Here is a 25,692-nt window from a genome sequence, read left to right as displayed (position 1 = left end):
AGATTTTCTCCCCATTGTTTATTAACCTTTCGAACTTTAAAATTTGTAACATTTGCATGTACTGAAGTTTCTTGGATAAAGTAGTATAACACATGGACATTAACAAGCAGCATTTATTTATCCACTATTATTCTCTGCTATCCAGGAATGGACTTAGATAGAAAAAGGGTTCTGACCTCTTCCCAAAGATCAGATCAAGCTAAATTTAAAAGACTAATAGATATTCCTAATATAAGCAAGGCCTAAACATGTTGAGAGTGGAGGGAACACTAAGGTATCAACTATTTTATTTCTCTAGCAATGTAAGAATGAATAACTGCTTCCTGTGTCTAAAGACAGCACTCCTCACACATACGTTTGTTCCCCCGGAGGACCCTGATCTGTGAACTTAATAACATCATTCAGGGATCCCAAACCCAAGTGCCTGTTGAGCCAGGCAGATAAGGCAGATAAGGCAAATAAGTGAAGCAGGCCAGGAGGGGCTGTGGTTATCTGAGTGGCCAGCCTGTCTGAAGGACATTCAGTGGTGCTATGCAGGGTTGCTGGCCTGGTGTTTCCAGAACTTCCGGCTTTTCAAGAGATTCTCCATATCCCAATTTTTATTTTTATTTATTTTTAATTTTTTTTTTTTTAACATTTATTTTTGAGAGAGAGAGAGAGAGACAGAGCACGAGCAGGGGAGGAGCAGAGAGAGGGAGACACAGAATCTGAAGCTGGCTGTAGGCTCTGAGTTGTCAGCACAGAGCCCGACATGGGGCTTGAACCCACAAACCATGAGATCATGACCTAAGTCGTAGTTGGACACAGAACCGACTGAGTCACCCAGGTGCCCCTCCATATCCCAATTTTGAAATGTCAATCCACTTTTAGTTCCATACCAGCCAAATAAAACACATCTGTAGGACAAAGCAGTCCATAAGCTACCAATTTGCGGCCTTGGCCACAGCTCATTCTTGCCATCTATTGCTTTTACCATCAAGTGTGAAACTTACAATTTGTACCTCACTGGGCCTGCCTGGGGAATGAATGTATATATCGGTGTAAATATCCACTGTGTGTGAGGGTTCTTCAAGCGGCCAACCTAAAGCTCCATTATGTGATCCCTCTTTGCAACAATTAGGAAGAACATAAAGCAATTTAATATGTACTGTTTTTTAAGTATATAAATTTTTTTCAGCTTCACAGCTAAAATTTTAAGTTCATATTTCATGTTGGTCTGATCTGTTAGCCCAATCAGCAGAAGCTGCAGAGGAAATGGAACAAGAGTGAGTGGCCATTTATTGTTTAGTAAAATATGGCTTTATTGTCTGCCTAGTCACATCGGCCCAGGTCAGGTTGGGTGTTTTTTTTTCCAGTATTTTTTTTAATGTTTATTTATTTTTGAGAGAGAGAGAGAGTGGGGGGGGGGGGGAGGGACAGAGGGAGAGGGAAACAGAGAATCCAAAGCAGGCTCCAGGCTCTGAGCTGTCAGCACAGAGCCCGACGCGGGGCTCGAACTCACGGACCGTGAGATCATGACCCGAGCTGAAGTCGGATGCTTAACCGACTGAGCCACCCAGGCACCCCATTCTTTTTCTTTTCTTTTAAGTTTATTTATTTTTGAGGAAGTATGAATGGAGAAGGGGTTAGAGGGAGAGGCGGACAGAGGATCCGAAGCAGGCTCCAGGCTCTGAGCTGTCAGCACAGAGCCCGATATGGGTCTTGAACCCGCAAACCGTGAGATCGTGACCTGAGCCGAAGTGGGATGCTCAACTGACTGTGCCACTGAGGCACCCCTCTAATATTTGAAACTAACAATTTGAGTGATGGTCTCAGGACCATAATCAGATCAGTTATTTCAGATCTGTCGTGCAATCTTCATCCTATCTGAACTGATACTACCCCTGACAGGCATTACCTTATCACTTCTCCCATTTGACCAATCTAGGACTTCCTCTTTTTATTATTTAATTTTAATCTCCAAACCCCATTTATTGAAGGTCTAATTATGAAGGTTACTTGCAGTATGCACAATTCTGCACAGGGAAAATTAAAAAGATCTGGTATCTTTTTCAACTGTTTACTTGCTAAGATAGATGTTTACTGTGGTGTAATGGAGAGGGACGTGTGCCACGGGAGTGTCTCAGCTTGCTTTGATGGTAGATTTTGTTCTCATTTTAAAAAGCCATACAAGCAAACTGATTTCAAAGCAGAATGCTAGCAGTGGCTGAAACTGAAGTTTCTTCTTTTTTTTTTTTTTTTTGACATGAAATCCATTAGAAAAGAACAACTACTGAGACATACAGGGTGCTCCCCACCCCCCCCCCCTTTACCCTGTAAAGCACATAAAGATGAGTTTCCCTTTAGTACACAGTAACCACAGGAGGATTTAGGATATACTGGCACCCTAACCTTACTGACTTGTATTAGCTTTTGGCAGGACCATGCATCAGGGAGGTCAAGGATAAATTTCCATTTGCCTTACGGCAAAATCGTATTATCTTTCATAAGATACCACCTGGGTGATCATGATCCTCTGACCCAACTCAATGTAATGAACCAACTTCCTGCAAGAGAAGAGGTAACTGGAACCACAGACATACATGCAGAGGCAGTGGCAAGAAGGCAGAGCGAATGCAGGCACTTAACCAGCACACATCACGAGTCGGGCTTGCAAGAACAGAGCTTTAATGTAGCCCGCTCGCCTCTCGAGTGTCTTCAGCCATCCGTTCTTAGGGCAATAACAAGGCACTCCAGCCTGAGCTGGTAATTTAGTGGGAAGCTGAGGCTTCCTTTTGCCTCCTGCTGCTTAGCAAAGGGTCTCTCCTCACTGATTGAAGCTCTGCAGGCAGATGGGGGAGGTATAAAACTTTTAGTTCTGTTTTCCATCAAATTATTCTACTCCCATTTACTGCTGAAGAGAAGCAGAGCCTTCTGAATTATCAAGGAGGCTTCCACTGTTGTCCGCTCAACTGGGATGCTTCCTTGGAGGTGGAGGCCGGTTCTTGATGGTCTTACACTTGGGAATGTGCCGCTCAGCCACCTTGGGGGCAAAGTGGCGACTACAGTGAGGACACTGAATATAATCTGGATTTTCTGCAGGCAGGATAGGAGGCAAGTCTGAGGGGTTTCCACCTTTGGCAATTACCTGCTGGACTTCTCGAGCCTGACGGAGGGTACAGATGAAAGACTCGTGCTTCTGTCTCCAGTTGCTCTTCCGAGGAGGTTCAGCCTGTAAGTAGGAGGAAGGCTGATCATTCAACTTGGAGTTTACCTCATCTCCTGAGTCGTCATCAGAAAGACAGCAAGGAAATGTAAAGGGTGTTCACCCATAAGGTCAAAGAGAACAGGAAAGGGCAGCAGAGCTGACTTGCCAGAGTGGAGGCACTTAAACTAAGGGCCTGCCAAGGAGGATAGTACTTGGAGGCTCGGTGCTCACGAGAATGTGCATGGCAAGAATAAACTGGATCCCGGGGCCCCTCTGCCATCTTGCACAACCAAGTTTCCATCACTTCCAGCACCTTCACAGGAGAACAGGGCTTTATTCTCTGGAGAAACTGAACCAGACAGGTTTCGGACTCAGGAAGCCCAGGCACAGTGGCGAACAGGGTTAATATTGAGACTGAGAATTGGGATTAAGTGCAAGTATACACGACAAATTATGGAACTGTCGGTCTGTTTCCCCCACTCTGCTCCCAGGATATCAAACACATTGGCACCCTTGTAGGAGACCAGAGTTCTCTGGATGCACCAAGCAGTTGAGAAAAAAGCCATTAGATGCTGACCCTGAGTGACCCCAATGCAAAGGTTCACTATTTGATAACCCTAATATGAACAAGCCTCACTTAAATATGAATGGACAGCCTAGGATCACCAGATATTTGAGTAAAGCTCTAACAGGAGAGAAACAAAAACAAGTACATGAACTCGTTCCTCCTCCCTCAGGAAACAGCAACAAAGCAGGTAAAAGAAAACTTACAACCAGAGAACCAGAAGGAACTATTATAAATTAAAACTATGATATGGGAATGCAAGCTGGTGCAGCCACTCTGGAAAACAGTATGGAGGTTCCTCAAAAAACTAAAAACAGAACTACCCTACGACCCAGCAATTGCACTGCTAGGCATTTATCCAGGGGATACAGGTGTGCTGTTTCGAAGGGACACATGCACCCCCATGTTTATAGCGGCACTATGAACAATAGCCAAAGTATGGAAAGAGCCCAAATGTCCATCGATGGATGAATGGATAAAGAAGATGTGGTATATATATACAATGGAGTATCACTTGGCAATCAAAAAGAATGAAATCTTGCCATTTGCAACTACGTGGATGGAACTGGAGGGTATTATGCTAAGTGAAATTAGTCAGATAAAGACAAAAATCATATGACTTCACTCATATGAGGACTTTAAGAGACAAAACAGATGAACATAAGGGAAGGGAAACAAAAATAATATAAAAACAGGGAGGGAGACAAAACAGAAGAGACTCATACATATGGAGAATAAACTGAGGGTTACTGGACGGGTTGTGGGGGGGGGGGGCTAAATGGGTAAGGGGCATTAAGGAATCTACTCCAGAAATCATTGTTTCACTATATGCTAACTAATTTGGATGTAAATTTTAAAAAATCAAAAAATTAAAAAAAAACTGTGATAGCTAAAAATAAAAACAGAAATGTAAAATACTGTCATGAAAATTACTCCAAATGAGAAAAAAGATCAAGATAGAAAGTAGATAAGATTACAAAATTAAAAAGCCAATCCAAGAAATCCAACACCTGACCAATAGGAGTTTCAAAAAGAACAGAAAAAGCACAAGGAGGAAATTATTAAAGAAATCATAACAATAAACATTCCTAGAATTAAGGTGACTGCTCATGAAATTGAAATGGCCTACCAAGTATCCAACACAATCATTGTAAAATTTCAGAATAGAGAATCCTGTAAGCTTTTGGAAAAAGAGAAACACCAAAAGAGGTTTCATATTGGGCAGCGGAAGCAAAACAGCATCAGATTTCTCAAAAGTAACATTGGAGGCTAAAAGCTAGTGGAAAAAAATGCCTTAGAAGTTCGAATAGAAATTCATTTTCTACCTAGACTTCTATACCTGGCCAAGTCATCCATCAAATATAATGCTATTATATAGATATTTTCATTCATTCCGAGACAAAAAAACATGCCTCCCAAGCACATTTCTTGAAAGCTTCAGCAACGCAAAAAGTAAGGCAAGAGAAGGAAGACATAAGAAGCTGGAAATGGGACCCAACACATAAGAGGAACAAATAGAAATCCTAAAACAATAGGTCTGCACCAGGTCTAGAGAATAACCAGTCCAGACTGGTACAGGAGGAAAAAGAGTGGTGGGAGGGAGGTTTCCAAAATTAAAAAAAAAAAAAAAAAATCAAATTGATGGATTATAGGAGGTGTTTGAACATTTACAAAAACATCAACAGGTGTCTGACATCAGATGGATCATTTAGGGGAAAAAACTAGAGACCAGTATGCAAGAAACCAAGCAAATGAAAACATGAGTCAACTACTAATTCCAGGTTCATGTGGGCAGAGGCAGAATTTGTTCACTGTTGAGTGAACAACATTTATGTGGTTATTATAATGGAAAAGCTGATCACTGGTTTAACGCAAAATTGTGATTCCACTACAATGGAAGGAGAAGGGAAAGAGAAAAGTAAGAAGAGAGGAGATGTGAGAGAAAGCTTTACCCACAGCACTCATAAGAGGAAGTCAATAGATGATGTGTAAAATGGGTTAATCAAGAAAATAAGCATATTGAGAAATATGGAAATACATATCGAAGAAGTCATCTTTCAGAACTGAAGGCTGCTGCTGGGGGCCAGGTTAGGATGGAGGGGTGAAGCAGGATCCTGCTTATCTACCTTATACGCCACTCAGTACATGACTTTTATTTTTATTTATTTTTTTTTAATTTTTTTTAACGTTTATTTATTTTTGAGACAGAGAGAGACAGAGCATGAACAGGGGAGGGGCAGAGAGAGAGGGAGACACAGAATCGGAAGCAGGCTCCAGGCTCTGAGCCATCAGCCCAGAGCCCGACGCAGGGCTCGAACTCATGGACCGTGAGATCGTGACCTGAGCTGAAGTCGGACGCTTAACCGACCAAGCCACCCAGGCGCCCCAGTACATGATTTTTAAAATGTATTCAAGTATGATTTAGATTAATGTAAAATTAGTTCTTCAGAATAAAGAAGGCAAGTAGCCGCTTGGTGATCTGACATCATTAATGATGAATAACAGGAAGAGATATTATCAAAGGAAAAGGATCCTTCAGGAGAGAGTCTTACTGAATGAAACAGACAAGAAGACAAGAGAATCTGAGTGTTAGAGATGGAATCCAGGAACTTTAAAGAGAATTGAATTAGGGAGAAGTTCCTCAACTATATGATAGTTACACTGAATTCATCATATTGAAATTTTATTCAGTTAACACTCATCAATCACAAAGCACAAAGATGTTGGCCTTGTGCTCAAATGCTTAAGGTCCAGTGGAGAGACTGGGGAGTCTCCAGACTGGAGACTGGAAGTTATGGGAACATTAAAGGACACAAGGAAAATCACCTACTCTCATGAGTACACCAGACGAGTAAGAGGGAGATACAAACCACTCAGCTTCCAAAGGCATAAAGCTTTCGAATAAGACTTGGGACATTCCAAGGAGCGGAGCGCATCTCAATCTAGACCCTTTCTGCTTTGGTGTCCTCAGTGCAACATACTGCCCCAAATGAGTTTCCACAAAGCTAGGGGATCTGATCTCAGAAACTCAATTCTTTTGCTTCACTCCTAATGTATTTAGGAATTTAAGAAACACAAGATTCTTTTAGGTGCTGGCCAGAAATAACCGCTATAGTGGGACAGAGAAGACCCCAGTGGGTTATTGGGTTGACCAGAAAGAAAACAGGAAAGAGCAGGAAAACTGGTGATCATATCATTATCTGCAAGAGCAAAATTTTGGAAACTGGACCTCAGGCAGATTATCTCTGAACCCAGAAGGGACTTTCTTGTGGTGATCTTCCAAATAGTACTGAAAGAAATAACTACAAATGACTTCTCCTAACAGCCACCACATAAGTTTGAGTTTTCAAAGGCCCCAGCAATATGCATGGAAACTGTAAAGTGCTTACGGACAAGACGTGCTAGTGCAGCAAAGGGAGTGTTGAAAAGAAATGAAAACAGAATATGCTCTCCTATTTTTTTTAGAAAAGTAGACTTGGATGGAGCTTTGAGGTCATGTGGTCTAGGCTTTCCCAAACTTTGATCATTTGCCTACCACTTTCATTTTATTCCCCTTACTATAGATTACTTCATATTTTTCTTTTAAGTTCATGATTCCTAGACACCACGGGCTTCATATGATGTTATATTTTTCTAACGCACACTGAAACTACTAAAATAAAAAGCGTTTGCCAGCACGCCACACTTTGGCAAACACTCATTGGAAAACCAAGGGGCATAACCTTGGTGGCGTAGTGGACTGATCCACGAGACAGACAATCTTCTCCAGATCTGACTGTCCAGATGTGCCTGTGAGGTACCCCTAACCTTACCACGGAAGCGTCTCATGGTTTTTTTACAACCTAGTTTTTCTGCAGTTGGAATGTTAACCAAAAGTGCAAACTTAATTGTGTTTTATATACTTACTAAGAAGGTATATCAAAATTGAGCTAATCTTGAAAAAGTAGATATGCTTATAGGAGTTAGTAACAAATCCTAATCTTGGGAGATGGCAGAACATATATTGCAAAGAGCAAGGAATTCTCTTGGGGCGGGGGGGGGGGGTTGAACAGCTGCATGGTTTTTCTTTATATTTTTCCCATCTTTTACATTTTCTGTAGTAAACATTTATTACTTTTATAATCAATAGGACATAATATTTTTTAAGTCTAGATTTTGAAGTCATTCCAACCCAGATTTATAGGCTGACTCAGCCATTTAAAGCCTTTTGTGATCTCAAGTAAGTAAAATTCTCTGAGACTTGATTTTTGAATTGATAAGAGACAGTGAAACCCCCAAAGGGTTGTGGTGGGGGTCTTATGAAAAGCTCCCATCACAGTGCCTGGCACGCAGTTGTAATCAATAAATGTTCATTCTCACTCTCTCCCTATATGACACATGAACTTTTTCTAAAGAAAACTGATATAACAGTCCCTTTACAATGATCCCCACTCAAAGTCAAATCCATAAGGCCCTGCCCTTGTTACCTGGACTGAGGCTGATCCCTTCCAGTTCAAGTACTGCTCTAGTTCTGTGCCCTTGGCCCGGGCCTTGGAGGAGTCAAACACTTTCCTCTTGGAACTCTGCATCCTGCTGCAGGCGTTGGAGTGTCTCTCCAGTCTGAGCAACAGGAACTTGCGTCCACAATGGCTACATTCGCCAAGTTCTGGCTCCTCGGTAGAACAGCTGGAAACTGAGGAGTCTGGTGCCCTAGACAGACTAGAATTGCTGGTGGATCCCCGTGAAGCACGGCCTGGCACTCCTGAAGACTGAGAGAACTCTTTTGGTGGCCCTGAGACTAAGTCTCGGATTTTGTTATTGCTTGCCACCAGTCTTTCCCTTTTGAGCTTCTGTATTCCATAATCAGAGAACTGGAGTGGACTAGAATTTTCTTGAGGCCATCCTCTAGTTTCATCCTCTCCCCTGTGTCTGCTGAAGACCTCCTCAGCCCCCAGTTCTGGGGAGAAGGTAGATTTGTATGTGGTGTTGCTATTACCTTTAACTCTCCTCCTGGGGAGTGTCATTCTCTGTAGCTCTCTTTTTTCATTTTCCTTAGCCTGTTCCTTTTCTTTCTGGATCCTTCTGAGTTCCTCCTCTGTCTTCTTCAGCTTTTCCCTTAGGAGGGTCTCTTTTCTTCGGATTTCCTCCCGTAAGCTCTCCCCTGCAGCTTCTAGTCTTTGGATCTGCACCCGTTCAGTCCTGTTGGGATATGCCACAGCCCTCTCCTCCTGTGTGGCAGCAACAGCACAAACCCCAGATGAATTCTCCCAGTTCCTTGAACCAACGCTGCTGTATGGAAACCCTCTTGGTTCAGGGGGTCTTGGAGAGACATTCTGGTCCCCATCAATGGCAGCCTCACTCGTACTATGAGACTTCCTGTGGAACACAGGTTTCAGTGGGTATGCCCGGTCCACCCCAACTCGCTTCTTTGTAAAGGGGATGAATTCCTGGTTATCTGCTTTGGGATACCAGGACTGAGGATCTGATGAGTAAAACAAACCCTTTGCTTGGCCCTGGGGACTGCTTCTGGAATCCTGCTGGCTGATTCCAACACACTGGGGATAGGAGTAGCTCCAAGCTTTGCTGTACGTGTTCCATTTGGAGGGAGTGTAGAGATTCTCCGGCATCAGCTCTTTGTTGCTCAAAAGCTTCTGCTGGAAATTGTTCCTTGGGTGCCCCATTGAGGACCGCTGAGAAGAGTCACCTTTTTCACAGGGCTCTTGCTTAGCTGAGAGGAGCCCTGGAGCTTCCGCTTTATTATATGGGAGCATAACGCCCACAGGCAGATGTGGCGCCAACTGGAGACCAGCCATTCAGGGACTGGACTGAAGCCTAGGGGAGATTTAAACCAGATATCTGTAAGGAGTTTGTCTGAGGTTCACCCCAGCTGCTAAAGTAAACTGTTTCCACATTTGTCCTACCTACATATTCTCTTGAACTTCTTGGGAACAGTGGTGTTGGGTATGCCAGAGCTTTCCTCCAATAAGCATTTGGTGAATGCTTATTATTTCCTGTGGGTACTTAACTAGGTCCTGAGAATAGAAAAACGAACGTGACACGGGTGTTCCTGCCACCTAGCTTTATTCCAGTACCAGCCTCTGCCATACACAGTGATGCTCCTGCCATACGCAGTATGGATGGGCGGAAAGATTTAATGGCAAGAGCTATCGAATTGAAAGTCAAGGTTTAGGCCTGTGACACAGCACAAGCAGCTTCCCCTTGCTGGCTCGGTTCTTCACCCATAAACTGAACGTTTCGCTCAGTTACATGACTGGCATTTAGGGACCTTAGGACTCTGAATCCAGCCCTATCATTTCACAGGTGAGTAAACTAAGGCCCAGAGGTAAGTGACTGGCACAAGAGAGCTCTCAGGGCTTGGCTCTTGCTGGCACCGTGCTTGACTCCAAACACAGAGGCCGCTCAGGGCCTGCAGCAGGTGCCTGACTGCCAAACTCTCACCCAAGAAGTCCCGGCGGTGCGGACGGCGGAAGGTCTGTAACCTGAGAGCTGGGGGCCACCTGACCCGGCCGCTGCAGCTTTTAGATCCGGAATGCCGAAGTCACGCTCTGTGTTACGAGGTCAGCCGGGGCGCCCCCACAGGGGATTCCGCTGTGAGAACAAGCAAGCCCTCGCTCTTCTGTCCATGGAGCCCTTGGGGGGGTCGAGGCGCTGACCCCATGTCTGTCCCCCCCTCCCGCGTACCTGAGTCACTGGCGACCGTTCCTGCTCAGGGGAAGCACCAGGACTTAGTTTTCCAGACCAGACCCCCACCTCAACCGACCGCCGCGCAGGCGCTCTCAGGCGGCCTCTGTTATTCCCGTTGCCTGGAGACGGGAGCGCGTGCGCGCCCCGCCCCTTCTCTAGCCGCGAACGCAGCCCGGCCAGCGCGCGCAGGCGCAGTCCGCATGCGGTCGGGAGCCGCCCGCGGGGGGAGGGGGGGTGTGGTCAGTTTGAGTGTCACTTGACCCGGTGTCCCGCCAACTCTGCAGCTCTGTCCCGCCCTGCCCTTGGGGAACGGGAGAGGGGCGGGAGAGGCTCTTCTGGGGCTCCATCAAAGAACTTGTATTTTTCTGAGAACGATGCTCCCAGACCCTGGGGTGTGCCCTTCTCTGGCAAAAGACAGAGCCCCTAGATGTGCCTTGGAGTCGTTCTGCCGCAGGATTCCGGTGTCCGCCCACTTAGCGGGAGTGGGCCTGCTGATAGCCTTTCTTAGCACGCTCGGCTGCTTTGTACGGGCCCCAGGTATGGCTGTCCATCTGTGCTTTTCTTCCCCACTAGTGTGGAACTTGCGGTCAAATTTTAGCAACTTGGCTAGGTTTTGCTACTCAGTATCTCTCCGAGGTAGTTTTTGTAGCCAAGCTAAGTATTTTGATATAATGTTTTACTCTCACGTGGTAACTCTGGCCGTCTCTTTGTGGGGCCCAACAGTGACTCAGCCAAGTGTAATGATAATAAAGTGAACTACCAGATCGAAAATAATCTGTATAACTTGGTTTCAACACTAAATGATATTCTATAACTTGTTAACATTAGAAGAGCGTTTATTTGTCTTCATGCTTCAGTTCATTTGTGTAAGCTGTTTGAAACAGGCAGTTTACTTTTTTCCTGTAACTACTCAAAAGATTAATGCACATGGGAAATAAAATGGACAGCAGTAGTCGGTGTTAATGCTTCAACATGTCATATTACAGCTTTATATGTTTCAGAGAAATTCCTTGGTGGGCCCTCCAGGGCAGTCCTTTCTGATTCCTTCTTTTCTTTCCTAGCTGATTCTACTGCCTTCTCTATATATGCAGTTTCAGGCGTTTCCCGCTACTCCGACGGTCCCAATTTATCTCAGCATCTGGCCTGCCTGTCATCAACTCCTCCAGCTCCCCTCCAGTCTGCCAGAATTTCCCAGGGTGCCCCCCTCCATCTTGCATTCCTTCCCTCTTGTTTCTGAGGGAAAAGAATCTTTCTCTTCGCATGAGTTCTGTTGAATTAGTCCCTTCCGGTGCCCTCCAGGAATTGCCTCCATCACTTTATCCCTCCATCTTGTTTACCTCAAGTTGTATCTACCCCCACACTCCTTCTCTTTGGTTTTAACATATGTTTAACTTTCCCCTGCAAAACAAACCTCACTTCCCGTGACCTGCTGCTTCTCATCTTAGGTTCCCCTTCATTTCTCCTCTTCGCCACAAGACTTCTTAATAGGTAGCTGTACATTTGCGGTCCCCACTCTCTCATCTGCCCTCATTGTCCAGTCCGTTGTGGTCTGGCTTCCACCATTTCCATTTTCTTTAACTGCCAGGCTGCCAGTGACTTCCCGATAGCCAGAGACAAAAGCTATTTCTTCAGCCTGTTCATCTGCCATCATTGATTTTTCCCTCCCTTGGAACTCTCTTCTCACTTGCTCTGGTGCCTTCTTGGTTTCTTCTTTCACGTGTTTCCTCCATCTTCTTCCAGGTCTCTGACATTTATGTCTTTTCCTCACCTGCCTCCCAAATTTGGTGTTCTCCAAAGCCCTCTGGTTTCTCATATATATATGCAGTTCCAGACATTCTCTTCCTTAATGATTTCAACCAAATGCTGACATTTCTGGTCTCACCTATGTTTAAATGATCTCCACCTTAACACTCTCTCCTTAGTTACAGACTCAAATTTCCAACAGCCCGTGTATCACCTTCACATGAGCGTTCCTCAGGAACCTCAAACTCGGTATGACAGAAAACAAACTCATGATCATCTCCCCGTTTCCCCATCTACTTCTTGTCCGGGGTTCTCCTTCATGCTGATAGCGTGTTGTCTTCCACTCCTTCCCTTTGGTCACCGCTTCTGTTTAACTAGTCAGCAGGTTCTGTTGAATTTATTCTGCAATGTCTCATACATGACTGTTTCTTTCTTGTTTGTTTGGTTTTTTTACATTTATTTATTTATTTATTTATTTATTTATTTATTTATTTTGAGAGAGAGTGTGTGTGCGCAGCAGAGAAAGAGGGGGAGCGAAAGAATGCCAAACAGACTCAAACATCGCAGAACCCAATGCAGGGCTCAAACTCACCAACCATGAGATCGCGACCTGAGCCGAAACCTAGAGTCGGTTGCTAAACCAAATGAGCCGTCCTGGCGCCCCTGTGACTGTTCCTTTATATTTCTACTGCCCTTGGTGAGTTCTTCCTCAGTTTTCATTCAGACAGCATCACTCTCCTAACTGCTATTCTTGCTTGCAACATCTGTTCCCAAAGCTCATTTTTTTTTTTAATTTTTTTTTTCAACGTTTATTTATTTTTGGGACAGAGAGAGACAGAGCATGAACGGGGGAGGGGCAGAGAGAGAGGGAGACACAGAATCGGAAACAGGCTCCAGGCTCTGAGCCATCAGCCCAGAGCCTGACGCGGGGCTCGAACTCCCAGACCGCGAGATCGTGACCTGGCTGAAGTCGGACGCTCAACCGACTGCGCCACCCAGGCGCCCCCCCAAAGCTCATTTTTTATGCTGCTGCCAGAGCACTTATCCTACTACCTCCGACCCCCATCATTCTCCTACCTAGTGGCTTCTTCTTCACCTATATCTTTACTTATACCTTCTTTATCTTTCCCCTTCAAGTTGGAACACATAATTTAACGTGGTTTTTGGATCTGCCAGATGAGGTCCAGTCTACCTTTCCAGCCCTGCCTCTCCAGAGTCTAGCCCAGTGGGTAGCACCCCTGGCTGAGCTTTAGGACTCCCTGGAAAGCGATTTCTGGGGTGAGACCTGGGTATTGGTATTTTGAAAAGCTTCCCCCAATGTTCTATTGTTCAGCCAGGGTTGAGAACCCCTGGTCCAGCCACACCTGACTACTTCCCCCCCCCCCCCCCACTTTCTTATCTCAGCAGTACTAACTTGCCTCAAGTTCCATGCACTGGAAGGTGGGAGAGAGTAACATTTCTGGGAGTGGGCTCTGTACTCAGACTGCTGGAAGTAAATCCCAGCTCTATCACTTACTGGTCGTGGTTGTGTAACCTTGGATGATGTGCTGCTTCCTCCAAGAACACTTTCCCAATCTTCCCAGTCAAAATGAATCTTTTTGCTCCTTTGCGCTTTCAGATATCTTCTGTCCTTGTGGCAGGACAGGGCTGACTCATGATGAGCTCTCAGTGGATGGTCGTGGAATTGATGAGCATGTTGTACACTTTATTTGCATGCATATTCATCCCTTATACTAAATAAACCCTTTAAAAAAATTTTAAGTGTTTTATTCATTATTTTTGAGAGTGAGAGTGCAAGAGGGGGAGGGACAGAGAGAGAGGGGAATAGAAGATCTGTAGTGGGCTCTGTGCTGACAGCAGCAAGCCCAATGCGGGGCCCAAACTCACAGACTGTGAGATCATGACCTGAACTGATGTCAGACATTCAACCAACTGAGCCACTCAGGCACCCCCTAAATAAATTCTTTGAGGACAAAATTATATATCATTCATCTTTGTATATTTCTTTGTATATTCTACGTATGTCCCATATGTAGTAGACAATAGTTGTTGTTGTTTTTTTTTTTTTTAATTCTATAGAGAAACTAGTTTTTTGTTTTGTTTTGCTTTGGGATTTTTTTGTCTTTTTTTTTTTTTTTTTAATGAATTTTTCAGGGGCGCCTGGGTGGCTCCGTCAGTTAAGCGTCCAACTTCAGCTCAGGTCATGATCTCGCAGTTTGTGAGTTCAAGCCTCACATTGGGCTCTGTGCTGACAGCTCAGAGCCTGGAGCCTGCTTCAGATTTTGTGTCTCCCTCTCTCTCTCTGCCCCTCTCCTGCTTGTTCTCTCTCTCTCTCTCTCTCTCTCTCAAAAATAAACATTAAAAATGAATTTTAGAGAAAGAAATAACATCAGTCAGGCACTCTGTTTGGCATTATTTTCAAATATTTCCAAGTATAACATTCGGTCCTGCTTCCCACCCCACCTTCACCCCCACTAAGGTTATATGATTCCTCAGGATCTGGATCCTCACTTTTCAGTGGGGGAACAAGCAAAATGGTTAATCTTTATGACTTCTGTTGCAAATCCACCTCACCTCGCCAAGTCTGCCTTCCTGGAATAATCACATATGGAGTCTTATATTATGAAAGGATGTAATGTATACAAGCAATCCAAAGAGGAACAATAAACACCACAGTTTTCCTTCACGCGCATTCTTAATCATAAGGATAGCTGTATTCAAATGCCTGCAAGATGACTGTACTTTTAACAATCATCAGCCACGACCCCCTTGACAATTCCCTTTTCTGGAAAGAAATTCATGCATTGTGGTCATTTGGCTTAGATTGATTGATTCGATTGTGATTCCAGGGCCATGGGTTATTTTGCTTGTGCTTGTGATTGGTTGACTTAGATAAGCATTATTTGGAGTTTTCATAGTAAGATAGAATTTCATGGGCAGCTTCCAGAAGCACAGAAGGAAAAATAACTGCTGTTGGGACCTCTCTATTCACTTATCTCCCTTGCTACCAATTCCAGACTTGGGCATGGCCCAAAATTTGAAGAGAACTGAAAGAAAAAGGGCAGAAAGGTACCAGGCATACCTCAGAGACATCATGGGCTCTGTTCCAGATCACTGCAATAAAGTGAAGGTTGCGATAAAGTGAATCAAATAGAAATATAACTTTTATATGCATTGCTTTCCCAGTGTATTATATTGTAGTCTCTCAAGTATGCAATTGCATTATGTCTTTAAAAAGTGCCCATACCTTAATTTGAAAAATACTTTGCTAAAAAATGCTAACCATTATCTGAGCTTTCAGTGAGTCATAATCACTGATCATAGATCACCATAACAAATATGATAATGATTAAAAAGTTTGATGTATCGTGAGAATTACCAAAGGGTAACTCAGAGACACAAAGTGAGCAAATGCTGCTGGAAAAAAAAAAAAAAATGATGCTGTTAGACTTAATCAATGCAGGATTGCCAATGTGTCCTATTCAATTTATTTGTTTATGGTATTTAATGTCTATCATCCATCTCCCACTTCCAAAATTTAAGTTCCTCCCGACCAGTGATCCGTTTTGTCCGCTAATGTAGGTCAACAACCTAGAAATGTGCCTGGGACACAGAACGATTTCAGTAAATATTCACTGAGTGAGTAAATTTATCTCAAGTGCTTCTTCACGTGTGTCTTTCTCCCCACGAGAAAAATGAGAAAAGCGGTGCGCTTAGACACCGAGGTGGGGGGAGGCCTGTGTCTGTAGAATGAGAGCTAAGACTCTGGACAGATCCCGGACCCAAGGTTTACCGGCGCTCCCAGACTAGCCCGATGGAAATCCCGCCTTCTGGGCGGGCCGTGGACCGAGGGCGCCGTTTCTGATTGGTCATACCAGGTGATGGGCATGGGAGACAGCGAAGGAGGAGCCGTTCTCTAGGCTTCCGGGCGCCGAGGTTACCGGACTGTGGGAACCGTTGGGGTGCGGGTCGCCGGTGTAGTCCCTTGCGCCTGACAAGAGGACGTGGAGGGTGAGCCTGGGACAGGGCCCCGTGGCGTGCTCATAGTTTGATTACCCCTAAAATGTTGGTAGGAGGTGATTCTGGTGGCCGAGGGGACCAGGTCCGTGGGAAGACGAAGGGATGGAGAGGGAGCCAGGTGAGAGATGGGTTTAGGAAGGTAGTTGGATAAGCAGGTAATTGCCCCAACAGGGGCCTCTGTGGGCATTTGTGACCCGTAGCTCTTTGGCCTGGGTGATTTCCTGTCACTTACAATATCCGCGCTTGCACGTATTCGCTTCTGTGCTCTGAAGTTCGAGGATCATTATGTCAGGGAGAGGTCGCAGGGGTTACAGATGGAGATGTGTGGGTATGGCCCTTTCTTCTTCAGGATTTGGGGTCCTGGAATAAGATACCGAGCCCTTTACTTTTCTGCTTTTCTGGTCCCTGACAGGTATGAGCATGAACATGGCAGAAGGGGACACCCTGATATCAGTGGATTATGAGATTTTTGGGAAGGTCCAAGGGGTGTTTTTCCGCAAATACACTCAGGTATGTGGCCTACAAGCTTTGGGGACATAGCTAGGCTATGTGTATGGGAACAAGAGACAGTGTTCCTAACAAATGTGTTTTGGGAGACGCTGGCTGTCTGGTAGCCGCATGGTATTTTGTAGAGCAATGGGTATGAAAATGCTTTGTAGTGAGTGAAATACAATGTAAATGGCAGAATCATCTGCTGTTACTATTGGTCTTTCCTGACAATGGTACCAGAGTACCTAAACACTTATTAATGAGCGTCTCTCTTCCCCAGGGGAATCGAGGGCTTTCCCAGTTCTCCCTGTTGTGGCCTCATCAAACGAGATCACAATTCTTGTAGGAAAGCTAACATTGGTCAGATGGCATTTAGATGAACTATTGATAAATTATGCAATTTATGTAATTGTTTCCTCTGCAGCTGCTGCATTTTCTTCAGACCTCTTTTATTTCTTCCATCTACCCCATTCCCCCACTTGATTCCTTCCTACTCATTATGGCTTTGAAAGAAGAGTTACCTTTTCAAGCTAAAGCTTTTCTAATAAAAATACCTTACATATCCCAGGGTAAGTAATGGTAACATTGAACATGGAGTCTAGTATTCCTACTAGAGTAATAGAGAGTAATTGTGGACATGAACAAACCATTGACAGCCAGACTCTACCTCTGCCTTAATGTCACTCACCTACCCTCAACTTGCACACACTGCTGCAATCTCAGTTTGCTTTCTGTCTCTGTAAGAGGATATCAGGCCTTCCCACTGTATTGCCAACCCCAAAGATAATAAGTTAAGACTGAAGAACAAGAAGTGTCACAGTCCTGGTACTGTGGGACAGAAAATTCAATCCTGCATCTTCGAAATATGAATGGTATATGTCATATCTCTTTTTCCAATCACTTGCAAATCAGTTCCCCTGTTTCATACTCATACATGAAGTGCTTGTTGAAAAAGAGAACTGCTGAAAAGTTAAAGCAAGAGCTATGTTCCAATTAGCTTTGGTACCAAGTATGCAGTGTAAATTCCTGTGTCTTAGTAAATTGAGGTGATAGCGTCAAAGATTAAAGTTGTTGAGGGAAAGGACCTGGCAGTATTATAGCCCATCTTTCTCTACTGTCCCCTCACCCCTTATGTCAGTGCCATGCTATCTTGATTATTGTAGCTTTGAAGTAAATTTTGAAATTGGGATGTGTGAGTCCTTCAGATTTGTTCTTCCTTTTCAAGATTATTTTTGTCTATTCTGGGTCCTTTATGTTTCCATGTGAATCTTACAATTAATTTGTCAATTTCTACAAGAAGGCAGCTGGGATTTTAATAGAGACTGCTTAAAATCTGTAGATCATGGGGCGCCTGGGTGGCTCAGTTGATTAAGTGTCTGACTTCGGCTCAGGTCATGATCTCTCAGTTCGTGGGTTCAAGCCCTGCATTGGGCTCTGTGCTGACAACTCAGAACCTGCTTCAGATTCTGTGCTTCCCTCTCTCTGTGCCCCTACCCTGCTTGCACTCTATCTCTCGTTCTCTCAAAAATAAATAAGCATTTTAAAAAATTTCTAAAAATCTGTAGATCAATTTAGGAAGTATTGTCATCTTAACAATATTGTCTTCCATTTTTGAACATGGGATGTCTTTCCATTTATTTACATCTTCTTTAATTTCTTTCAACAATATTTTATAGTTGTCCATAAGTAAATCTGGTACTTCTTTTGTTAAATTTAGTCCTAAAAAATGTATTATATTCGGGGCCCTTGGGTGGCTCAGTCGGTTGAGCGGCCGACTTCGGCTCAGGTCATGATCTCATGGTCCATGAGTTCGAGCCCCGCGTCGGGCTCTGTGCTGACAGCTCAGAGCCTGGAGCCTGTTTCAGATTCTGTGTCTCCCTCTCTCTGACCCTTTCCCGTTCATGCTCTGTCTCTCTCTGTCTCAAAAATAAATAAACGTTAAAAAAATTTTTTTTAATAAAAAAAAAAGAAATGTATTATATTCAATGCTATTATAAATGGAACTGTTCCCTTAGTTTCATTTTTCATTGTTCGTTGACAGTGTATAGAAATACAATTGATTTTTGCATATTCATCTTATATCCTGCAATCTTGTGAACTTGTTTACTAGTTCTAATTTGTGTGTGTGAGTTTATCCCCTAAGATTTTTCTGTATATGAGATATGTCATCTGTGAGTAAAGGTAGTTTTACATCTTCCTTTCCACTTTGAATGCCTTTTATTTCTTCTTCCCCGCCCTGGCTAGAACCTCCAGTATAATATTAAGTAGATGTGGCAAGGGCCACTTGTCTTGTTCCTGATCACAGGAGAAAGTGTTCAACCTTCCACTATTAGTTATGATGTTAGCTGTGGGTTTTTCACAGATACCTTTTTATTAGGTTGAGGATGTTCCCTTCTATTCCGAGTTTGAGTGTTCAATTTTGTCAAATGCCTTTCCTTCATCTATGACATGATCATCTGGTTTCATCCGGTTTCTGTTTTATTTGCTAATATGGTATGTTACATTGTTTTATTAATATCATGCTTATAATTAATATGATTTTTTTAAGCTATAGTGTATTGATTTTTCTATGTTGAACCAACCTTGCATTGCTAGGATAAACCCCAATTTTTCTTTGGTGTGCCATCCTTTTTATATGTTGCTGTATTTGGTTTGTTCATGTTTTGTTGAGTTTTGCATCCATATTCACAAGTAATATTAGCTTATAGTTTTGGGGTTGTTTTTTTTTTTTTTTTTTCTTGTGATGTCTTTGCCCAGTTTTGATGTGAGGGTAATACTGGCTTAATAGAATGATTTGGGAAGAGTTTTCTTTTGTTTTGTGGAAGAATTTGTGAAGGGTTGGTGAAAGAGTCTTCTTTAAACATTTGATATAATTCACCTCTGAAGCCATTTAGTCCTGGGCTTTTCTTTGTGGGAAGTTTTAAATTACTAATTCAGTCTCTTTATTTAGTACAGGTCTATTCAGATTGTCTATTTCTTCTTGAGACAGTTTCAGTAGTTTGAGTCTAAGAATCTTCCCTTTTCATCTAAGTTATGTAATTTGTTGCTACCCAATTGTTTATGGTATTCCCTTATAGTCCTTTTTATTTTTGTAAGCTTGATGGTGATGTCCCCTCTTTAATTACTGATTTTAGTGATTTGAGCCTTCTCTTTTTCTTTATCAGTCTAGCTAAAGGTTTGGCAATTTTTGTTGATCTTTCTAAAGAACCAACTTTTTGTTTCATTGATTTTTCTCTTTTTTTCCATTCTCTATTTTATTAGCCCCTACTCTAATCTTTATTATTTTTATCTTTCTGCTTGTTTTGAATTTTGGCTTGATCTTCGTTTTCTAGTTTCCTAAGATGGAAGTCTAGGTTATTGATCTGAAAGGACTTTCTATTTATTTAGTTATTTACATTTATTTATTTTTGAGAGACAGAGCATGAGTAGTAGTATAATAGCATTGAATATAATACATTTCTTTTTTTTTATTAAAAAAAAATTTTTTTTAACGTTTATTTATTTTTGAGACAGAGAGAGACAGAGCATGAACGGGAAAGGGTCAGAGAGAGGGAGACACAGAATCAGAAGCAGGCTCCAGGCTCCGAGCTGTCAGCACAGAGCCCGACGCGGGGCTCAAACCCACAAGCCGCTAGATCATGACCTGAGCCGAAGTCGGACGCTCAACTGACAGAGCCACCCAGGTGCCCCTGCAAGGACTTTCTTTTTAGATGGAGACTGGAGTTGGTGATTATATTCCTTAAAATAATGTTTTCAGAATATGGTTATGAGGAAGAATTAGCTTCCTATAATTTTCTTAGGAACAAATACTGTTCATTTATTTAGATAGATATTCAAAACTGAACATGATTCAGCAACATTATGCTATCACTTAAAAATATACTATCATTTAAAAATCAGAACAGAATAGGGGAACCTAGGTAGCTCAGTCGGTTAAGCGTCCAACTCTTGATAGAAGCTCAGGTTGTGATCTTACTTCTGTGAGATCAAGCCCTATGTTGGGCTCTGTGGTAAGCAGAGCCTGCTTGGGATTCTCTCCCCCGCCCCCCCTTTCTTTTTTATTTTTATTTATTTATTTTTTTAAAACGTTTATTTTATTTTTTTGAGACAGAGAGAGACAGAGCATGAACGGGGGAGGGTCAGAGAGAGGGAGACACAGAATCTGAAACAAGCTCCAGGCTCTGAGCTGTCAGCACAGAGCCCGATGTGGGGCTCGAACTCACGGACCGTGAGATCATGACCTGAGCTGAAGTCGGCCGCTTAACCGACTGAGCCACCCAGGCGCCCCATCTCTCTTTCTTTTTTAAAAAAGGTTTTTAAGTATGTATGTATGTATGTATGTATGTATGTATGTATGTATTTATAGTGTATTTATTTTGAGAGAGAGAGAGAAAGCGCACACACAAAAGCCAGGGAGAGAGAAAGAGAAAATCCCAGGCAGGCTCTGAGCTATCAGTACAGAGCCCAACACAGGGCTTGATCCCACAAACGGTGAGATCATAACTTGAGTGGAAATCAAGAGTCAGATGCTCAACCAACTGAGCCACCCAGGTGCCCCTCCCTCTCTCTCTCTGACTCTCCCATGTTTTCTCTCTCAAAATAAATAAATAGACTTTAAAAATAAAAATAAGAACAGGGGCACATGGGTGGCTCAGTTGGTTAAGCATCCAACTCTTGGTTTTTGCTCAGGTCATGATCTCAGGCTTTTGTGGGTTCAAGCCCTGTGTTGGGCTCTGCACTGACAGCCTGCTTGGGATTCTCTCTCTCTTCCTCCCTCTCTGCCCCTCCCCCACTCGTGCTGTCTCTGCCTCTCTCAAAACAAATAAATAAATTTTTGAAAAAATAAAAATGGGGCGCCTGGGTGGCTTGGTCGGTTAAGCGTCCAACTTCGGCTCAGGTCATGATCTCACGGTCCGTGAGTTCGAGCCCTGCGTCAGGCTCTGTGCTGACAGCTCACAGCCTGGAGCTTGTTTCAGATTCTGTGTCTCCCTCTCTCTCTGCCCCTCCCCTGTTCATGCTCTGTCTCTCTCTGTCTCAAAAATAAATAAACGTCAAAAAAAAAAAAATTGAAAAAATAAAAATAAAAAAAAAATAACAGAATCAAATGCACAAATAAAACCTACACGAGACTCCTATAGGAAATTCCCATTCTCAACACCAGTCAAAGTCGGGAGTGTTTTTTTCCGCTCTCAGGAGTTCAGATAAATCACATTGCAATTTAAAGGTTATTGTGACTTTATAAACTCCTGCTCAAAACTTAATATAATCATTATTATATCTAGTTACCATATAAGGTAACTTCTAAGATCTAAGGATATCGGACCCTCCTAGGTTAATTTGAAGCAGAAGAGTGCAATTGTTATACAAAGTCAATTGGATGTAGTCCTTCCTTGAAATCCATTCTCTGTGTTTTTGTTCTTTTTTTTTAATTTTTTTTATGCCACCATTTTGGCACTTAATGCGTGCTGTAGGTATCTTCTATTTTTCTTCATTCCTTAATTTTCTCTGTATCCCTTAAATTGGTTACTTATTTGACGGCAGCCTCTTTGTTCATTATACAAACATGTCTTTGCTTTGAACATAACTGGTATGATAGATACTTTAGTTTCTCATCAAACATCGTTTTGCCGTGCATAACATTTTCTTTGGCCTACTGCAGCAATTTCCCATATTTATTAGGTCACTACTCTGGCATTTGGGCACGCAATCATGTTAACTCCCATTTTCTTTTGTAACCCAATTCCTTCCATTTACATAGGTTACATTAACAATAAATTTTATAATATCTCTGCTTGCAAATTTTACCAAAAAAAAAAAAAAATTACCTGTAAACATTGCTACCTTTCCCAGTTTTTCAGTCATTCCACAGTTTAATGACTTAAAGGAAAGAACATTGGAAAGGCTAAGAGAAAAGCAACTACAATGATTAGATGGTATTCATAAACTTATTCAATTTAAAGGTGCTGTGATTATTTAGACAGAAGAAAAGAAAATCAAATAAAAACCTAATAGTTACATAGTCTCATGAAACTTTGATGTTCAGAGGCTAATCACTATATGATTTTTCCTGCCCTAGGAGGAGGATAGAAAGTGGGCTTTGGATGTAACATAAAGACTTTGGGTTAGGGGCGCCTGGGTGGCGCAGTCGGTTAAGCGTCCGACTTCAGCCAGGTCACGATCTTGCGGTCCGTGAGTTCGAGCCCCGCGTCGGGCTCTGGGCTGACGGCTCAGAGCCTGGAGCCTGTTTCCTATTCTGTGTCTCCCTCTCTCTCTCTGCCCCTTCCCCGTTCATGCTCTGTCTCTCTCTGTCCCCAAAAAAATAAATGTTGAAAAAAAAATTTAAAAAAAAAAGACTTTGGGTTAGACAGTTTTTCTATAGTGAGAACACAGGAATGAGTTGCCCGGGAAATAATGATTTAAACAAAAATTTTTTTTAACGTTTATTTATTTTTGAGACAGAGAGAGACAGAGCATGAACAGGGGAGGGGCAGAGAGAGAGGGAGACACAGAATCTGAAACAGGCTCCGGGCTCTGAGCTGTCAGCACAGAGCCCGACGCGGGGATCGAACTCACGGACCGTGAGATCATGACCTGAGCCGAAGTCAGACGCTTAACCCACCGAGCCACCCAGGTGCCCCGATTTTTAAAGATATAATGGACACTTGTTCATCTGGATTTGTTTAGGTGTGGTCCTGGCTAAAGACAAAGAGAAGGATCAGATAACTTCATGCTTTTTCTGTTTAATATACCCACCAGATTCTTGATTAGGAGAAAGGAAAATGAGCAAGATACAGCCCAGTATCCTAACAACAATCAGCCTTAGGGAATCATTTTGAAAGCATCTGATTTGCTTTAGTACTTAAGTCTTTAGTACTTAACCAAACTGATTACATAATGAAAATTTCTAGTGCCTGGGTTTTATAGGGTAGAAGAAGGAAATGGCGTCAAGTGGCCAACTCTTCATGTTAAGGTCAATGAGATTCTCCTTGCTGTAGTTCTGTTTTGACTGTTCTGGACAATATCAAATTAGTTTCAGTGGCTTGATTCTAGGCCAAGATTCTGGCAACAGATTGTAGTCGCACTGTTTTCAATCTCACTGGATTTTTCTCTCTCTCATATTTTTCTTTCCCTTAGGCTGAGGGTAAAAAGCTGGGATTGGTTGGCTGGGTCCAGAACACTGACCAGGGCACAGTGCAAGGACAATTGCAAGGTCCCATCTCTGAAGTGCGTCATATGCAGGAATGGCTTGAGACAAGAGGAAGTCCCAAATCACATATCGATAGAGCAAACTTCAGGAATGAGAAAGTCATCGTAAAGTTGGATTACTCAGATTTCCAGATTGTGAAATAATGGCCCGAATTTAAATTTTCTAAGATAAACTCACTGGTTTTGTTTTTATTGGTAATATAGAACTATTCTGTGTTCAGTATTAGAATTTGTCAGTAAGTTATGTTAGTATCAGATATTTGAATATCACTGTATATGTATGATAGAAGGATGACAACTAACTATTCACAATTCTAATAAATAAAAACACATTAGAACCTTCTGTGTAGGGTACTTTCTTTGGTGAACTTCATTTTGGGCAAAATGAGAGGTATTTACTCAGCAAACATCTACGGGAAGAGAATTTTGAGGTAATTTAAAGAGAGCTGAAAGAAAAAGAAATTACTTTGAATCATTTTAAAAAATTGTTTTCATGAAGTTTTCTTCAGGAAATTGTACACCTATTAAGGTTAGCTGTTTAAATGGCATTTTGGACTAATTACTTTTACTTTTCTGGAGTTCCCGCTGTCATTCCTCTCCTCTGGGCAAGGATTTCATATTAAGCAATGTTATGGGATAAATTATGTCACCCTATCCCAAATTCATATGTTTAAGTCCTAACCTCAAAATGTGACTATCTGGAGATAGTCTTTCAAGAGGTACTCAAGGTTAAATGAGGACATTAGAGTAAGCCCCAATCCAATATGCCCCAGTGTCCTTAAAAAAAAAAGGAAATTGGACACAGACATGTACGTGCACTGAGGAGAGAACATGTGACGACAGAGGGAGAAGACTGCCACCTACAAGCCAAGAAGAGAGGTCTCAGAAGAAATCAACCTGTCAACACCTTGATCTCAGCCTTCTGGCCTCCAGAACTGAGACAAAATAAACTTCTATTGTTTAAGCCCCTCGATCTGTGGCATTTTGTTATGGCAGCCCTACAAGCAATACTCAGGATTTTGCCTCATCATCCAGCCCTTCACATGTGTCGATTAGTCTCGGTCAGTCATTAAACAGGTGGATCGCAAATGCCTACTGAGTTTAACATGTTTGTCATAAATTACAATTTTTGGAAATACTAGATTGCTCTGAAAACGAGACAGCAAAAACTGAGGATTGGTTAGTCATTCCCCAAATATCGGGATCCCTGGGTGGCTCAGTAGGTTGAGTGTCAGACTTAGGCTCAAGGTCATGATCTTGCAGTTCACAGGTTCGAGCCTGCCATCGGGCTTGCTGCTGTTGGCCCATAGCCTGCTTTGGATCTTCTGTCCCCCTCTCTCTGCCCCTGCCCTGCTTGTGCTGGCTCGCTCTCTCTCAAAACTAAATCACCATTAAAAAAAATAATTCCCCAAACATCTATTCTCACAGGGTTCTTAACGTTCTTATTCAGTTTGAAAATAAGCTGCAGTGGCATTAGGAACACAACGAAAAAGTCAATGAAAGGAGTCTCGGGGTCCTCATCCGTACATTAAGTGGGTGGAGCTAGTTTCTCAGTGTTTTCCAGCTCTGAAATGCTGTAATTCTGTAAGATGGAAGGGTGTGGATTTATTCACCCATCGAGTGCCTCACCGTCCAGGCACTGTTTTTGGCCAGCGGGATACAGCAGTAAACAGAATAGATAAAATCCCTGCCTTCAAATAGTTTGCATTACAGTGAGGGAAGACATAAACACAAATAAAATATAATTGAATTAAATGGTAGTAGGTGCAAAGGAGGAAAGGGGGGGAAGGAAAACGAC

The 25,692-nt window shown here is 42.8% G+C and overlaps 2 protein-coding genes across 6 annotated transcripts; one reads left to right on the top strand and one right to left on the bottom strand.

Moving 5' to 3' along the window:
* Positions 1-2,219: 2,219 nt before the first annotated feature.
* On the bottom strand, positions 2,220-10,572 carry ZC2HC1C (zinc finger C2HC-type containing 1C). 3 transcript variants are annotated; one of them, XM_030319595.1, is made up of 3 exons: positions 8,219-10,572; positions 3,128-3,211; positions 2,220-3,022 (listed from the first exon to the last, which is right to left on the bottom strand). In XM_030319595.1, the coding sequence occupies exons 1-3, from the start codon at positions 9,542-9,544 to the stop codon at positions 2,948-2,950; spliced, it is 1,485 nt and encodes a 494-aa protein (XP_030175455.1). In that variant the 5' UTR covers positions 9,545-10,572; the 3' UTR covers positions 2,220-2,947. The 3 variants fall into 3 exon arrangements, with proteins under 3 accessions (XP_030175455.1, XP_030175453.1, XP_030175454.1); XM_030319593.1 differs by having other exon boundaries at positions 2,220-3,211; positions 8,219-9,563; positions 10,191-10,570; XM_030319594.1 differs by having other exon boundaries at positions 2,220-3,211; positions 8,219-9,563; positions 10,434-10,570.
* A 151-nt stretch (positions 10,573-10,723) lies between these two features.
* On the top strand, positions 10,724-24,237 carry ACYP1 (acylphosphatase 1). Of its 3 annotated transcripts, none has more exons than XM_030319597.1 (3): positions 10,724-10,973; positions 16,612-16,709; positions 23,823-24,237. In XM_030319597.1, exons 1-3 carry the CDS (start codon positions 10,811-10,813, stop codon positions 24,036-24,038), a joined length of 477 nt encoding a protein of 158 aa, XP_030175457.1. In that variant the 5' UTR covers positions 10,724-10,810; the 3' UTR covers positions 24,039-24,237. The 3 variants fall into 3 exon arrangements, with proteins under 3 accessions (XP_030175457.1, XP_030175456.1, XP_030175458.1); XM_030319596.2 differs by lacking the exon at positions 10,724-10,973 and adding an exon at positions 15,618-15,818; XM_030319598.1 differs by lacking the exon at positions 10,724-10,973 and adding an exon at positions 15,891-16,190.
* The last annotated feature ends 1,455 nt before the right edge of the window (positions 24,238-25,692 follow it).

The sequence above is a fragment of the Lynx canadensis genome, chromosome B3, assembly GCF_007474595.2.
Source record: "Lynx canadensis isolate LIC74 chromosome B3, mLynCan4.pri.v2, whole genome shotgun sequence".
Lineage (NCBI taxonomy): Eukaryota > Metazoa > Chordata > Mammalia > Carnivora > Felidae > Lynx > Lynx canadensis.
The sequence above is the reverse complement of the archived record's forward strand: the minus strand, read 5'-3'. Positions and strand labels throughout refer to the sequence as shown.

What these genes read in the sequence shown, in the direction of transcription:
- ZC2HC1C (XM_030319593.1), bottom strand. Translation starts at nt 9,544, where the DNA reads ATGGCTGGTCTCCAGTTGGCGCCACATCTGCCTGTGGGCGTTATGCTC. An exon ending in AGGGATCAGCCTCAGTCCAG is followed by an intron (nt 3,212 to 8,218) that starts GTAACAAGGGCA and finishes TCCTACTTACAG; the next exon opens with GCTGAACCTCCTCGGAAGAG.
- ACYP1 (XM_030319597.1), top strand. Translation starts at nt 10,811, where the DNA reads ATGCTCCCAGACCCTGGGGTGTGCCCTTCTCTGGCAAAAGACAGAGCC. An exon ending in CTGCTTTGTACGGGCCCCAG is followed by an intron (nt 10,974 to 16,611) that starts GTATGGCTGTCC and finishes GGTCCCTGACAG; the next exon opens with GTATGAGCATGAACATGGCA. An exon ending in TTTTCCGCAAATACACTCAG is followed by an intron (nt 16,710 to 23,822) that starts GTATGTGGCCTA and finishes TCTTTCCCTTAG; the next exon opens with GCTGAGGGTAAAAAGCTGGG.